This window comes from Rhinolophus sinicus, linkage group LG07 (genome assembly GCF_036562045.2).
Source record: "Rhinolophus sinicus isolate RSC01 linkage group LG07, ASM3656204v1, whole genome shotgun sequence".
In the NCBI taxonomy this organism is placed as follows: Eukaryota; Metazoa; Chordata; class Mammalia; order Chiroptera; family Rhinolophidae; genus Rhinolophus; species Rhinolophus sinicus.
In genome coordinates this window covers 7491703-7507592 of record NC_133757.1, presented here as the reverse complement: position 1 = coordinate 7507592, position 15890 = coordinate 7491703, and the positions used below count along the sequence as shown (strand labels likewise).

The 15890-nt window shown below is 48.5% G+C and overlaps 1 protein-coding gene across 2 annotated transcripts in view; it reads left to right on the top strand.

Annotated features, from left to right (window-relative positions):
* The window catches only part of HTRA1 (HtrA serine peptidase 1), a 50043-nt gene extending 42966 nt beyond the window's left edge, over positions 1 to 7077 (top strand). Inside the window, exons 5-9 of one of the 2 annotated variants that reach the window (XM_019752953.2) lie at positions 967 to 999; positions 2390 to 2504; positions 3760 to 3817; positions 5289 to 5384; positions 6264 to 7077. In XM_019752953.2, the coding sequence (XP_019608512.2) occupies positions 967 to 999; positions 2390 to 2504; positions 3760 to 3817; positions 5289 to 5384; positions 6264 to 6270 (309 nt within the window). In that variant the 3' untranslated portion in view covers positions 6271 to 7077. The remainder of the gene's footprint in view (positions 1 to 966; positions 1000 to 2389; positions 2505 to 3759; positions 3818 to 5288; positions 5385 to 6263) is intronic. The other variant, XM_019752951.2, reaches the window with a different exon arrangement.
* The last annotated feature ends 8813 nt before the right edge of the window (positions 7078 to 15890 follow it).

Here is a 15890-nt window from a genome sequence, read left to right as displayed (position 1 = left end):
GCCTGGCTGCTGCCACCCGCTGGGGTCGGGGAGGGTTTTCAGAAAGTCCGGCTTAGGAAGCTGGGGTGGCATCAGAACGTCAAGGTGCTGTGCAGGGAGTTCCCTTTGAAGCCCTACAGCAGATGAGGCTGCAGGCTGGTGTTCCGCCCGTTTGCCATCTCCAGGGCCTGCTGTGAGGGGGACTTCAGATTTGCCAAGGTGTGTAGCCTGCAGGAGCTTCCGCCTCCCTCAGGGGCAGCGGACCCTCAGCGGGGCTGCTTTGGCAACTTTGTGGCAGGAGGGCCACTCGCCCTGGCACTGGCTCCATAGCCCCCGGAGGTGTGTGCTCTGTCTTGGGGCGCAGTCTGAGCCTTGCTGCAACACTATTCGATGTCTGATGAGGCCAGGGGTTGCACTACACAATCTCATAAATGGAATCTTTTTTCAATCACTTTTTTCCACTTCAGTTGTCTCCCAATAGGGTTGACGTTTCTAAAAAGCAATGTTCCCCCCCATTTGTCTAATAAATAAGAAACAGCATGTTTTGTGCACTTGCTGCCTGTAGTAGGTGTTATTCCCAAGCTTTCTTGTGATCTGCCTGAAGTAATAGAAAGAGAACAAACCATGTGGATTTCTAGCCCCAGCAGCAAAGTAGAGATCACACAGCTGGGGGGCTGTGTAGGTTGACGTTTTGTGATACTGGGCAGGTGGGCAGCCAGCCTGCTGCCAAGAGAAGTTGTGTTGAATGTTTTGGGGAATTTATAGTTGGCCTCTGGGCTTTGGAGGGGAAAAAAAGAATATTCCCATTTATGGCACATCTAAAACTTTCTGAAAATGGTTCAGGTCCCTTTTTTCCAGCAAAATATTAGATTGACAGGAACAAATCTCAGGAAAGAATCTGCACTCAGGAAACTGCCAGGCAAGGTAGTAGCTTGGAGCATATAGGGACATCAACTCATAACCTTTTTAATTTTTGTTTCATTTCAGTATGGAAACTCTGGAGGCCCATTAGTCAACTTGGTAAGACCTTTCTAAAAATCTATGTACGTGCTTTTTTATTGCTTTCTTTTCAGACATGCATTTGCCAAACACATTATCTAATTCTTTTGAAATGAACTCTGTGAATGTACTGTATCCTTGCAAATTACCCTTATCTTTTCTGGAAGGAGTCAGGTATGCTGGAGTTGAGGGTTGGAAATGTTATGCCAGTGGACATGCTCATGTTTCAAAGTTATAAGTGTATGCAGTGGAATTCAGGGCCAACGCAGGAGTAGCTAAAGGGACAGGTCTTTGTTTTGAAGATGTCAGCAGTTCTGTCCTGTCACACAAAGGCACAGTCCTTCAAATGAAGTCTCAAGGCCGCTGGAAGAGCTGTTTGGCTTGTCCATGGTCTTTGTCTTGGCCAGAAGCCCTCGCTTAAGACCTGGCTGGAATGAAGAGTTACCCCACTCACCAAGATGTCACTTAAGCCTGTGTTTAAATACGTAAGCATAGAAAGAGAAGCCTCAGAGTCAGACTGTCAGAGTGAGGGCGCAGCTCAGGGGACCTCCAGCTCAACTCTCATTTACAGGTGGTGAAACTGAGGCCATCTTGAGCAAGGCCCAGGATGGCAGTGCCCCTTGGTTGGCCCCTTGGAGTCAGGGACTGAATTCTCAGTGCTACGGAGGTGCCAAGAATGATTTATACTCTCTTGGCTGTTTTCCCTTTTAAGCCTGAGTTGAACAAACCGTTTAACAATAGGATTCAGAATAATGGTCGAATGGCGTGAGGCAAGCTTGTTATTCCAGGATCATTTCCTATCGAGTAGCGTTTAGTAAACTGTGAATTTATCTTGAATTGAAGCACGCCCTGTAAACTGGCTTCCTCCGTGACTTACAGTTCGTCCGAGACAAGCAGAGGAAATGAGGCGAGAATGAGCACCCCTTGGCCCCATGCAGCACCCCTAAGGCTGCTGTGTGAGTCCAGACTGCATTTCCTCCAGTGAAGCATGTCAGCCCTAAGGGCTGTGGTTGTTTCTCCTGATATCAGCAAAGGAATCTTAAGATCACCAAAGTGGGAGGAGCAGGAGGGTGTGGAGAGCCACCTAAAGGACTCAGAGGTTTTAGATACACACTCCCTGTGAAAAGAACAAACGTGCGTGTGCGTCTTGAAACTATCTGCTTGAAGCTGTTTTTACAGCACCATGAAGACCGAGCCCGGAATGTGTGTGCGTGTGTGTTGGCTCTTCCCTCGCTGAGCTTGACTTAACGTTGCCCAAGCCTTGCCTCCCCCCTTCAACCCCGGAACCCCCTCCTGTCACTTCCCCCAACTCCCTCAAAGACTTCTTTTACGCAAATTCGCCATTCTCTTGGTGCACGTCCTCAGGTAAACCTTCGTGGATTCAATAAGCCATTTCCATCTTTCTTTTCAGGACGGTGAAGTGATTGGAATTAACACCCTGAAAGTGACAGCTGGCATCTCCTTCGCAATCCCATCTGATAAGATTAAAAAATTTCTAACAGAGTCCCATGACCGACAGGCCAAAGGTAAAGAGAGACCCAGGCAGCCAGCTGGTGGGAGATTCAGGCCTGAGGCTTGGCTGCTTCTTGGGGACTTGGGGGCAGGAAGTGACACACCTGATGAGCCACCGAAACTTGCATATTCAGAAGGGTGCATATTTAGAAGGGGAAGGAATGCACGTTATTAACTCCCGGTATTATGTCATAGATGCTTGACCATTTTTGACCTATGACTGTGAATGTCTCATACAGTTTAATATGTGCCAGGTGTGGTCCTAAGTGATTTCTATACATCATTTTACTTCATTATTCATTTGTGTCATTTAATTCCTTTGCCCTATTAGGGGGGTATTATTAGTCCCATTTTACTGATGAGAAAACTGAGATTCAGGGAGATCATTTATTCCACAAATGTTTCTGGACCCATCTGCTCTGGGTCAGACTGGGGTTCCCTTGCAGGTGTAACATTTACGTTCTCCTCTCCTCTTTGGAGGCTGACAGTAAACAAACAAATAAGGTAATTTCCGATGACAACAAGTTGCTTCCCAGAAAATGAAGCAGGGTGGCAGGCTAGGGAGTGAGGGAAGGGGCGGCCAGTGGAGACAGTGAGGCCAGAAAATGCCTCCCAAGCTGAGACGTGAAGGAGAGGGAGCCAGCAGGGATGTGGGGAGACAGCACTCTGACAGGAACAGCTGGTTCCAGGCTCCGCCATGGGCACAGTATAGCGGGCATAGGACCTGTGAGTGGGCTGTGTGGCTGGACGCAGTGCCCGTGTAGAAGTGGAAAGAAGTCGCCAGGGTCACAGCAGGCCGTGATGAGGGGCTGGGGTTGCATTTTAACTGCATCAAGAAGATGGGAGTTTATGATCTGGCTGATGTCTTTAGGTCACTGTCAGGACTGGGGGGAAACTGTGCTGTAGGGGTGGGTGAAAGTTGGGGGATCAGTGAAGAGGCTCTCCCAGTCGTCCAGACGGGGGGGGGGGAGTGAGGGGGCACATTCTGGATTTGTATGAGGGATAGAACCCTTATCAGATGTTACAATGAGGCAACGCGGGAGTCGATGAAGGATCGCGCCTAGATTTTTGGCCATTAACTGAAATGGCAGGACTTTCCAAGGCAGGACCCCTACGGCAGATAAGGGTCCGAGCCACAGCCTCAGGGTACACCCCCATGGCCCTGACTTCTCACTGCAAACTTGGGGATTGAATCTCATGGCTCCCGGTATCTCCGACACAGCCACCAAGTGGGCTGACCTCTTTGTTGTCCTTTTGTTGTCACACCAGGCAAAACCATCACCAAGAAGAAGTATATTGGCATCCGAATGATGTCACTCACATCCAGGTGGGTAACAGGACGTTTATGTCTGTGTCTTCAATTCAAATAAACCTGAATTTCAGTAGGTGCTCACTAGTACCCCTGAAAGAAAAAGCCTTCTGCTGCCTTAAGATATCTCTGCCATAAGTTTCTGGTTAAAATGAAATAACATTTGGAAAGAGACAAGGGGTCATTATCCTTGACCTCTTTTTGTGTCTTTCATTTTATTTTTGTGTTTTGAGTGGGTCCTTCCTTCTAGAAGGTTCTACCCTCCTCTTTGAAGGCAGGCCTGAACAGCAGGGACTGTTGATCCCTCTGCCTCAGGCCTTCCTCTCACCACTTGGTCTGTTGAAACGCACATTCCGGGAGTGCCCCAAGCGCCTCCCTCAGCCCCAGAGCGTCCTGGCCGTGTGCTGTATGTGGGCTGTGGCTCCAGGAATGCGGGTCAGGCCCAGTGTGACTGACGGGCTTGTTTTCCCAGAGCCGGTGGAAGTTGTGGCATGTGGCTGCCAGGCCCATAACATACTGGTGTTTTACCCTTGATGAAAAAAATCTGGTGTAATCGCTGGAGTCCTGGTGACTAAGGGCATGGTTGAAACTGTTGTGGGTGAAGCTGGCAAGGACTAGAACATAGTAACATAGATATTAATATGTATTGTTATAATTAACAAACTATTAATTAATTATGAACACAAGACTGTAGGTTAGATACCCATGACCTCTCCAGAATATGGACTGATTTGCCAAGGTGAAAATGGGCACCAGTTCTTGCTTGGAACTATGGGTATAGTTCCTGGGTGCAGGCCCGGGTCTACTTTATGGCTTGTGATTTGGGGAACGATTTGGTCTCTGAACTCCTCAGTATTCTCCTCTCCAGGATGAGGGTAACCGTACAGGCATTTTGGTGGGTGCTGAGGACCGAGTGATTTCATGTATGTTAAGTCTCAGACTAATGGGTGGTAGCAATAATCACTAGCTGCAGTGACACTAGCCACTATTTGTCACCTGCTTGTTCTGCACCCGGCACTGGTGCTCTAGCTAGATGATCTCATCTAATCCTCACAAAAACCCTATGTCGTACAGGACTGTCATCATCCCTATTTTTCAGGTGAGAAAACTAAGGCACAGAGAGGTTAAGCAACTGCCCAGGGTCACACAGCTAGAAAGTGCCAAAGCTGAGGCTCCAAATCAGCTCTATTTTATGGCTTGTGATTTGGGGAACGATTTGGTTACAGCCGCTATACTGTACTGACTCTTTAAGTGGTAGCTACTATCAATTAACTAATAAAATTAATGATAATAATGAAACACTTCCCTCACTGTTATCCAGTAGGTCTTTGACTCTACTAGAGAGGCAATTTAAAGCAGAATCAGAACTCCTGAAGGAGTTTTACATTAGAATCAGAGACAGAAGGAGAAGCCAGGTGGGAGCTGGGTCTCCACAGAGGAAGGCCCGTTGGCACTTGATGTTCACACAGGTGCTTTTTCTCCCAAGCAGCAAAGCCAAAGAGCTGAAGGACCGCCACCGAGACTTCCCGGACGTGCTTTCCGGAGCGTATATCATTGAAGTGATTCCTGATACCCCAGCGGAAGCGTGAGTTTGAACTATTTTCCCTTTTCCTAATATCCCTGTGGTTCCTGGGGGTCATGGGGAGGGGGCCATGTTCTTTCCATGTCCACTCAGGTGATTGTGAGGGTCCTGGACCCAATGGTTGGGTGTCCTTGGTCAGTCCTGCTGGTCGGGCCTGGTTCAGCTCAGGACCAGGGCCAGCAAACTCTTTTCTGGGGGCCAGGTCTGGCAGGCTGCCTGCTTTTGTACCACCCATGGGCTAAGAATAGATTTTGCATTTTTCAATGTTTGAAAAAATTTTTAAATAAGAATAGTGTGAGATATGAAAATTATGTGAAATTCAAACTTCAGTGTCCATAAATGAAGATTTACTGGAAGACAGCCATACCCAGTGGATTACCTATCGTTTATGGTGGCTTTTGGCCCATAATGGCAGAGTCGAGTAATGACAGAAGATAGTATGGCTGGCAAACACTAAGATATTTTCTACCTGGCCCTTTACAGAAAACGCTAGCTAACCTCTGTGCTAGACGATTAAAGACCATGACAGCCTATTTGAGGCTGTCATACATGAGAGCTAGAGTTATAGCAAAAATAACACCAAAGTGCCACGTGATAGAACCACTCTGCCCATCTCTGTAGGAACTGTTCTGAGTTATGACACCCATTACAAGAAAGTCGGCCTTGGTCATGGTACATGGTAGATAGTATCCAGTACATCCTTGCCTCCTTCGTGGTCAATCTGGCACAGATCATACAAGTGCTGGCAGGCATTTCTGCAATGGACATGATTGGCATTTAACCTAAAAAAATCTCGAAAGGAAGTAATGCAGACGTTGGTTGGTTTAAGCCACTCTCGCAAGAGTTAACCATCGTCACACCCTGTTTGCTCTGGGCTTTTAGGTGCTAAACTGTGCCTCTGTCAAGGTAAAGTCGATCACCTTTCGTGGCAGTTAGACCAGGAGGAATGGAAACATCACGATTGTGTTCCCCTTTGTGTTGCAGTGGTGGGCTCAAGGAAAATGATGTCATAATCAGCATCAATGGACAGTCGGTGGTCTCCGCCAATGACGTCAGTGACGTCATTAAAAAGGAGAGCACCCTGAACATGGTTGTCCGCAGGGGCAATGAAGACATTATGATCACGGTGATTCCCGAAGAAATCGACCCCTAGGCAGAGGCATGAGCTGGACTTCATGTTTGCCTCAAGGACTCTCTGGTGGATGATGCACGATGACTCGGCTGGTGGCAGGGGACACCATGGACTCTGGGCTGCCATGTTCCTTGTTCAGCAGAAACACCCCGGCCAACAGACTCCTCCTTGATTATTTGCAGGCAAAACCAATGTAACGTTGTAGATGCTCAGGCAGAGACTCGCCCTTCTGTACCGTATGTATGCAGTGTGCTTTTCCTTGCCAGCTTGGACTGTTCCTGCTTAGACAGTCAACATTTGTCTCCTCTTTTAACTGAGTCATCATCCTAGCCCAACCAAGGCAGTTGATAGAAAGCGTAGATAAGAGGACGGTCCCCTGGGAGCCAGAACGGCACGGGGCGTGTGTATGCTTTCCTCTGAGTCAGCACCCAGAGGGAGCCGAGACCACGGGAGGCTGAACACTGGCTTCCAGTCCAGCCAGGGTGGCCTCTTTGGGGCATCTCTTCAGAACTGGGAGCCCAATGACTTTGAGTTTGAGCTATTAAAATACTTCTTCGTACTTTGCTTTCTGGCGTGCTTCTTTTCCTTTCCACAAACAGCTGGTTGCAATGTCTCTCAGATGATTACAGTGTCAGTGGGCTCCTCATTAAACCACAAGAGTTGATCTTCCCAGTGATTTCAAAATCACCCTGTGCGGTTTACCGGTGTTATGAACAACTGTACTTGGCTGTCCTGGCTTCGTCAAGTTGGATTTGAGGACAGTTGCATTTGCATCTGACGCGCTTCAAACTAAATAAGGGTCTGTTGACCTCATGCATCATGCAGTCAATCCACAAAGATTTTCTGGGCCCCTGCTCTGCATCAGGCGTGGGGCTAAGTGTAGAGGGGTGAATGCAGACGTGCTGCCACTCCCTCGCTGAGTTCAGTCAAGAAACCAGGTCTCTTTCTGAAAGGGAGACAGTTCAACTCCCAAGGATGCAACTCCCAAACTGTCTTGTTCTAAGTCCCCAGAAAGCACAAGCTGAACCTGATTTCCAACTGTCCTGAGCTCTGAAATAAGAACTAGACTTTAAGCCTTGGGGGGTATAGAGTAGGGCTCCCCTTGAAATGTTCTAGAAGAGGCACAGCTTTAGGCGACTGTAGGCACCTCTGTCTCCATGAAAGTTCCAGGAGTTTGCTGAACCCGAGAAGCCTGTTGCAAAACTTTAGCTTATGGTAGAAGTTTGCACGGCCTGAGTCCTCGTGGGAGCACACACCAGACAGGAGGCTGTTTACTCCAAGAGCAGAGGGTGAGAGGCTCTCTAAGTGCTGTATTTCCCGGAAAATAAGACCTACCCCAAAATAAGCCCCAGATAAGATTGTCAGCCACATGGACGCATTTAGTACGTTATAACGATGTTCCAGAAGATGACATGACTGTATTTGAATAAATGTAGGTTGCTATACATGAAAAAATAAGACATCCCCTGAAAATACACCCTACTGCGTCTTTTGGAGCAAAAATTAATATAAGACCCGGTCTTATTTTTGGGGAAATACAGTGTTAGTGTCAAAAGGGGGGCCTTGTACTGGATGGAGCTTCAGTTCTCTAGACTGAGAGCTTAATCCTTCCTCGACTAATACCGTGTTTCCCCGAAAATAAGACCTAGCTGGACCATTAGCTCTAATGCATCTTTTGGAGCAAAAATTAATATAAGACCCGGTAGTATACCCAGTATTATACTATATTTTATATTTATTATATTAGACACGGTGTTATATTATTATATTATATTATTGTCATGCGGGCACTCTGCTCCCACGCCCCACATAAGAATGCAGGATATGGGGAGGGCAAAAAGGAACACCCACAGAGGCATAGATAGGGGAGTCACACCACTACACTCTCACTGGCGGCTGGGTTGGAGACACAGGAAGCAGGAGCTACATGACCTGCAGTCTGCTGTTTGCTTCTGTGTCAACCAACCAACCAACCCCACTTGCTAGCTGCAATCTGCACCTACCAGCTTAGCCATGGCAGTTATATCAGTGGCTAATAGTTAACCGGTAACAGCTGATGGCCATCTACTGCCCAAGCCAGCACCTTTCCATGTGAGGCTGAGAGCCTGGAAACTGCTCTCCTGGCTCTGTCCCCACAATTTTTATTATATTGTATTATATTATATTATATTATATTATATTATATTATATTATATTATATTATATTATATTATATTATATTATATTATATTATATTATATTATATTATATTATATTATATTATATTATATTATATTATATTATATTATATTATTACCCAGTCTTATAGTAAAATAAGACCATATCTTACATTAATTTTTGCTCCAAAAGACACATCAGAGCTGATGGTCTGGCTACACGGTGGGATCTCAGACCATTCAGAACAACAGAAGCTGTGGAAGGCGCAAGGCCCAAGTGAAATGGAGGAGCAATCCAATTAAAGCCCTCATCAATATCGACAGGAGGCAGCTGAGCAGCTTGTATCCTCTGCAATGCTCTGCATCCCTCTGCTCTCCGCTCAGATGACCTCGCTGAGTCAGGAAGGAGCTGCTAAGTCCTTTCGCTCCTGGCGTGAGGTTTGTATTCCCTTGCGTTCATTGAAAGCGATGACTCAGAGATTGGCCTGTGGCTTCAGGACTTGTCCTCAGCTGATTTGTCTGTGGGCCTGCTCCTCTGGGTGGTCCCCAGGGCTGAGGTGCTGCCACAGGTGGGGAGGATGCTCTGGGTGGCGTTGAGGTCAGAGCCAGCGCCGGCCTGAGCCCATCTCTCTTCAGCTTGTCATTACTTAGAAGATCACAGATGGTTCCTCTGGAAGGAGTAAGGCTGGCGACCGGCTGGCCTGAATCCTCTGTAAACACTCAGCAGCATCTCCCGAAGGTCCAAGGATTTGGGGTGAGGTCAGAGTTTGCCTGCATGTGCAGTGACATACAAGGCTGCAGAAAAGGCAGTTTGGCACACTTAATAGCACATTATATATTTGGTTACATGGCTATACTGACCAGTGGGACACTGGGTCCTGGGAGGGCTGCTCAGCCCAGCACACCATACTCATCCTTGAAACTTTCACGGGACCTCTCAGGACGCGTTTCTTCTTGCTATGGGCTGTGTGGGAGGTTTTGGCAACATAAATAAGCCTTAAACCTGAGAGGTAGAGCTGAGTTGAAAGAGCATGGCTTTTGGAACTAGATGGACTTGAGTTCAACTCTACTCTCTTCATATTACAGGTTGTGTGACCTTGGAACCAGTTACTTAACCTCTCTGTGCTTGTTTCCCATCTGTAAAATGGGGATAGTCACAGTACCTGCTTCCTATGGCTGTCGTGGAGGTTCAATGAACTAATACATAGCACATGGTAAGCACTCAAATAACTAGCAACATATGTGTTAGCCAATGTCTTTGAGCCTCAGTTTTCCCCTGCGTAAAATGGGGAACACTAATAATGGCCCCCTTGCCCTGGCTTTGTGCGGGCTAACGATGATGGCACCACTAGAGAAATACAGCTGCTGTGTTTATTAGTCTGCCTTTGTTCTGGCCTTCAATGACAGTCACAGTAGCTAACATCTCTTGGGTGATTGCTGTGTGACAGATACCATGCTGGGCGTTTTGCACAAATTAGCTAGTTCAATTCTCAGGTGGGTGGATGTTGTGTTTATCCTCTGGGACAGGTGAAGAAACTGAGGTTCAGAAATTAAGCCTTTTGCTTAAGATGCAGAGCCAATAAGTGGGGATCTGTGATGTAAGGCCAGGAGCTCTGAGCCCATGGCCTCTGCATGGGGCCATGTGACCCATTGATACCTTCTTAGGGCCAAGACCCCTGGTCCCTCCATCTCTACACCAGCCTGGGTCCATCTCCACTTCTAGAAGGTAGTCATGGGCCCTGTGGACTCAGCCCCCTGCTCGGTTTGTGGTTCCTCATGACCCTTTCAGGTCCTTAACAGCCCCACTTCCTGGTGGTGCCCCTCTTCTCTGTCTCCTGGGGGTGCCCTCCTGGTCACCCACGCCTCTTCCAATCTCCGCTCCTTTGGGTCCAGGCCTCTGCTTCCAGCTTCTGCAAAACTTCAAATGATGCCAATCACAAGAGCTGGGACTCACCAGCTCGTTTGTATCACTTGACTGTCCCCTTCAAGCCCTGCCAGATGCTTCTCTAGATGCACTGGCCGAGAGAGTGGCCCCATGTGCAGGGGTCTCTTTGCCATGCCTTCTGGTCCCAGCTGAGTGGATGCCATGCCGGGCATCTCTGTACAGGGTCCTATTCTTTTCTGGCTCCGCTTCTGAAAATTTGGCAGAATGCCCATGTCTGGTGGGTGTGATGAAGAGCATGTGTTTTTATTAGGATTTGCATGGTGCTTGTCTCTGCCTGGCTATTCATTTTGACAGCCCTGAGCCTTGAGGGGTGGTATTTTGATTGGCCAGCAAGGATGTTAGGCCCATTTCAGCAAATGCCATTGAAGTCAGGGCCAGCCTTGCTAAGGTTGTGCGGAAGGGGGCGTATGTCCAGGCGAATGGGCCAGTCCAGGTTCAAGGTTACTGTGAAAGCTGCCTTCTCCTTTGAAGGTGGTGACAGATGAGGTCAGAGGTACGGCAGCATCTGAGTAGCTTTGTGCCAGGATGGCACGTAGGTTTGCACTGTGTTCTGCCAATGCTGGTCAGTTAGCAGAGACTGCCTGGAGCAATGGGCCGAGCAGGTTATAAGACGTATTAAAAGGCGTATTAAAAGAGCACTGCTGTCTGGACCTCACTCAGCCGTTCTGACGATGTAATTGACAGGCAGGCTGCAGCGGGCCGCCTGCTTTTTCCCGCCTCCCTCTCGACTGTACTGCCCCTCACTTCTGGGTCCTCCTCCTTTTCCCACTGACCGCCCGGCCTGTATGGGGGTTCTCCCCCACTCCACCTGCCTCCTGCAGCCGTCTCCCCAGGCCACCTTCACGCCACATGCCACTCCCCGGCTCTCCTGCACGAACCCCATGCAGTTCTAAAGAACTGTCACTAGAATTGGCTTGTGAGATGTGACTGTTTGCCACCTGGATGGAGAGGACCATCAGGTTGCTCGCGTGGAGAGCCAGCCCTGTTTTGAAACAAGTGTTGTTGGTTACATTTCTGAGCCCCCACCTGCTCACCCATCCCAGCCTCCAGGATGCACTTAGCCAGAGCTCACAGAAGGGAATCTAACTGCCAAACATAAGACCCTTCTTGGAATCAAATAACACCTGTGTGTTGAAAGCACACATCAGAAGGGCCCCAGCCTTTGTAGGGTGCTGGGCCTGGTTCTGTGGGAGCCAACTGGGCCGTCGACCCCATCTGTGTCCTGTATCTGGGGCCCAGCTGGGCTGACTCACTGCTGTCTGTGCCAGCTCCCCACCCAAAGACCAAGGCCCTCTGCTGCTTCCATCAAAATATGGGTGGAGCACGCACAGAACAGGCCTTCCTGCCACCAGGCAGTGGTTTTATTTAGCACTTTTAAAAGCAATGGCCTAAGTGTGGTGCCTGCCAAGAATCAGCAAAAGATCAAATGAAATAAACATTAACAAATGCATTTTTTTTTAAAAAAAAGTCGTTTAGATTGTTTAACAGAAATAATTTCCTGTGAAATGTATTTCAGTGGGTCGGGTAAGCTTTTGTCTTTTACCCCACCTCTTCCCCCTCTTTCACCACCGTTGTAGAACCCCCATTTTACAGATGAGCCTTGTGGGGGCAGAGCCCCAGAAAGTAGTTTCCAGGCTCTCGGCCTCACATAGAGAGGTGCTGGCTCAGGTAGTAAGTGGCCATCAACTGTGATTGCATGGCCATCAGCTGTGGCTAGTTGGCCGTCAGCTGTAACCAGTGAGCCATTGGCCACTAATATAACTGCTGTGGCTATGCTAGCAGAGAGGAGAGAGAGAGAGAAGAATGGGGGCTAGCAAGAAGATGGCGGCTGGGCTGGCAAGTGTGGATGGCGGTTTGAGGACAGTGTGGATCCAGCCTCCAGTGAGAGTATAGAGCCGCCAGAGAGAATATAGTGGTATGACTCCCCCATCTATGGCTCCGTGGGTGTTCCTTTTTGGCCTCACCATGTCCTGCGTTCTTGTATGGGGAGCGGGAGCAGAGACCCCGCAGGCCTCCCCGCACGACAAATGGCGCAGCGAGCAGGGTCCCCCGCACGACAAGCCTATTGAGGCACAGAGCAGTTAAGTACCCAGCCTGAAGTCACACAGTCAGGAGGAAGGTAGAGCTGATGCATTGGAACCCAGGTGTGTGGCTTCAGAGCCCTTTCTCTTAAGCTGATGCCCAGTGACATTTGTAACTGAAGACCCATGTTTCCACCTGGGTATAATTTTCCATTGGCCCATCTTTGAAGCGGTAAAGAAAAGTTGGCCCAATATAGGCTCTGTGGCTGGTCTGTGAGAATGACTTTGCCAGACAGGAAAGCTCATGTTCTGTTTCATGGGTTTTACCTACCCCCTCCCTCCCTCACCCGCTCCTGTGAAGGGTCATAAATTCTGTGAGCAGTAAGAGAAAGCCTGAGGGACGCCCGTCTCCCCTTCGTCCAGATTGCCCAGGCTCCACTCACATTGTGCCTTTTCCATTTCGCTCTCTTCTGATGAGTCATTAAGCTGGAACACAAAGTCTCAAACGACACCCAGGATAAAAAATGTGCTTCATTGTCGAAGGCCCTGCCCTGATGCGGAGCATAAAAAATGCATCACAGAAAGTTCTAGGAAGAGAAGGTCAATGAATCATTTACATAGGACTCAAACGTCATCAGAAATCCTTACAATGAAGAACGCTCAACTTTTAAAGCTATTTTTTGGTTTATTATCCTGTCCTTTCCCTCATAAATTAATTGCACTGATATTTAATGACTGCAATTGAGAAAGGTGACGTCTATGTGAGAGCATACGAGCTGCTCGCCTATATATTTAATGAAAGTAGATAAAAGTGAATGGAGGTTTCAAGAGAATGTTCTTTTAAGATACAGCAACTGAGCTAGGGGCTTGTCAGGTAGTGTCTACTTTTAATCTTGGTCATGCACCTGTACCTATGACCTTTTATCCAGGACTGATTTTGTGTCTGAGCCCAAAATCTCGGTGAATTCTGATGGCATCTTAGTCACGCTGCCACCTCTCTTTTTAAGGCAGGAAACTGAAACTCAGAGAGCCGACTTTCCTTGTTCAATGACTCTCAGTGACTCAAGTCAGATCAGAGGGTTCAAACCAGGCTGGCTGCCTCCCGAACCACTGTTCCCACTGCAGCTGCCCAGAGCATCCTTCTGACGGCGTTAGCAAGATCTCCTCCTGGCTGTCTTAGTGGTCCAGAACCCAAGCCCATCCCTTTTCTGGATTTGGGTGAGGAAAGGGGGAAACACTGGTCAGCAACAGTTTTCTCATCTCTAAAAATTAATGCTGAGAATCCACAAAGAGGAAAAACACTTAAAAGCATCTGGAAAGAAAACTCATGTCTACGCAAAACCCTGCACGTAGGTGTTTATAGCAGTTTTATTCATAATTGTCAAAACTTGGAAAGCAATCGAGATGTCCTTTAGTAGGTGATGGATAAACACACTGATACACCCAGACAATGAAATCTTATCCAGTGATAAAAAGAAATGAGCTATCAAACCATGCAGAGACATGGAGGAACTCAAAATGTGTGCTGTTAGGTGAAACAAGCCATGTGTGGAAAGGCTACCTGCTGTATGATTCCAACTATATGACATTCTGGAAAAGGCAAAACTATGGAGTCAGTAAGACGATCATTGGCTGCCAGGAGTCAGAGATGAATAGGTGGGGCACGGGGACTTTTTAGGGCAGTGACACTGTCCTGTATGTAATGATGGACATTTGTCCAAATCCACAGCATGTGCATCAAGAGTGACCCCTAACGTAAACTGTGGACTCTGGGTGATAACGATGTGTCACTGTAGGTTCATCCATTGTGACAAAGGTACCACTCTGGTGGTGGGTGTTGATAATGGGAGAGGCTGTGTGTTGAGGGGACAAAGGGTAGGTGAGAACTCTATGCTCCATTTTGTAATGAACCTAAAACTGCCCTCAAAAATAAAGGCTATTCATTAAAATTTAAAAACAAACTTCTGAACAATATGAGACTCACAATCAAGCCAAGAGCCAAAGGAAGCACGTGTCCGACCCAGAAAAAGACTTGGTTCCGCTCACCTAGAATGGCCTCCAGCAGCGGCCCCATTTGGCTTCTTTGGCCGGGATTGCAGATCCAAGACGGGCCTTGTGGGCAAAGGTGGGAGGAGAGTGTTCTTTAGAGAAGAGCTTCCTAAAGGAAGAGCCTCTCCCAGCAGGGTCAAGCCTGCAGACTTAACCCTGACATGAAAATGCAAGGCCGGTTGTGATTGCCGGGAGTGTGGTGGCTGGTTCCCTCACGACTCCAAGCCTCATTTCTTGCAACCTACCCTGCCAGGACTTCCAGACCCATCCTTTCTCCATAACGGAAACACATGTTCTTGACTGATGAAGCTTTGGGCGCTGTGAGGCTCTCCATGTGGGCCACCTTTGTTGCATTTCTACACTCTGCAGTGTGCCAGGGCCGGTGGCAGTGACCTGTCCTCATGACAAAATCCCTCAGAGCCCAAGCAGGATCAAGGGGGCTTTTGATGACCAGAGCTGCCTGTACTCCACGAAGCCACTGTCACCTCCCTCCTAGGCTTCTAGGATGGCAGCTTTTGCCCCTTCGCATTGTCCTACCACCCCAGGGGCCCCTGCCTGGCTCATGTACTCTCTTCCCCCCACCAAGCCGGCTGGTGGTGTTGGGCTTCGGCCCCTCTCCTCCCACTGCTTCATTGTATAACCTCCTCCTCATCTGTGAAGTCGGTGTATTGTATCTGAGCTCCAGGATGCTTGCGCTATTATTATTGGGCTAGGAGAGAAGGCTCCAAGTTCCCATGAAACATTGTGACTCTGATGACAGCATAGGTGTGTCCACTAGGGGGTGACCTGACCTCGTGAAACTCCCAGGAAGGTGTCAGGGGACCTGGATGTGAAAGGAAGGATGCCTGGAAGAAGCAACCAGGAGAGGGCACACCTGGGAGTCTGTGGGCAGATGGGAGTGGAAGCTTCCTCCAGCCCTGGCTGTGGGCAGCGCTGCCAGGCCTGAGGGGAGGCTCTGAGTCCACAGCTGCTCCCGGTTCTGTTCTGGGCTCCGGCCACAGCACACTGACCTCGTTTACTTGTTTATTGCTTGTTTCTCCCACTGAAATGTAAGCCCTGGGAGAGCAGGGACCTTATGCACAGACTCTCCAGCGCCTCATACAATGCAGGCTGAGTCTTAGGCAATGCAGGCTTGAGAAATGGATGAACAATGAGTGGCTGTAGAAAAGTATCTGCAGCACCCTCAGCTATTTTCAGTGTCCTGCC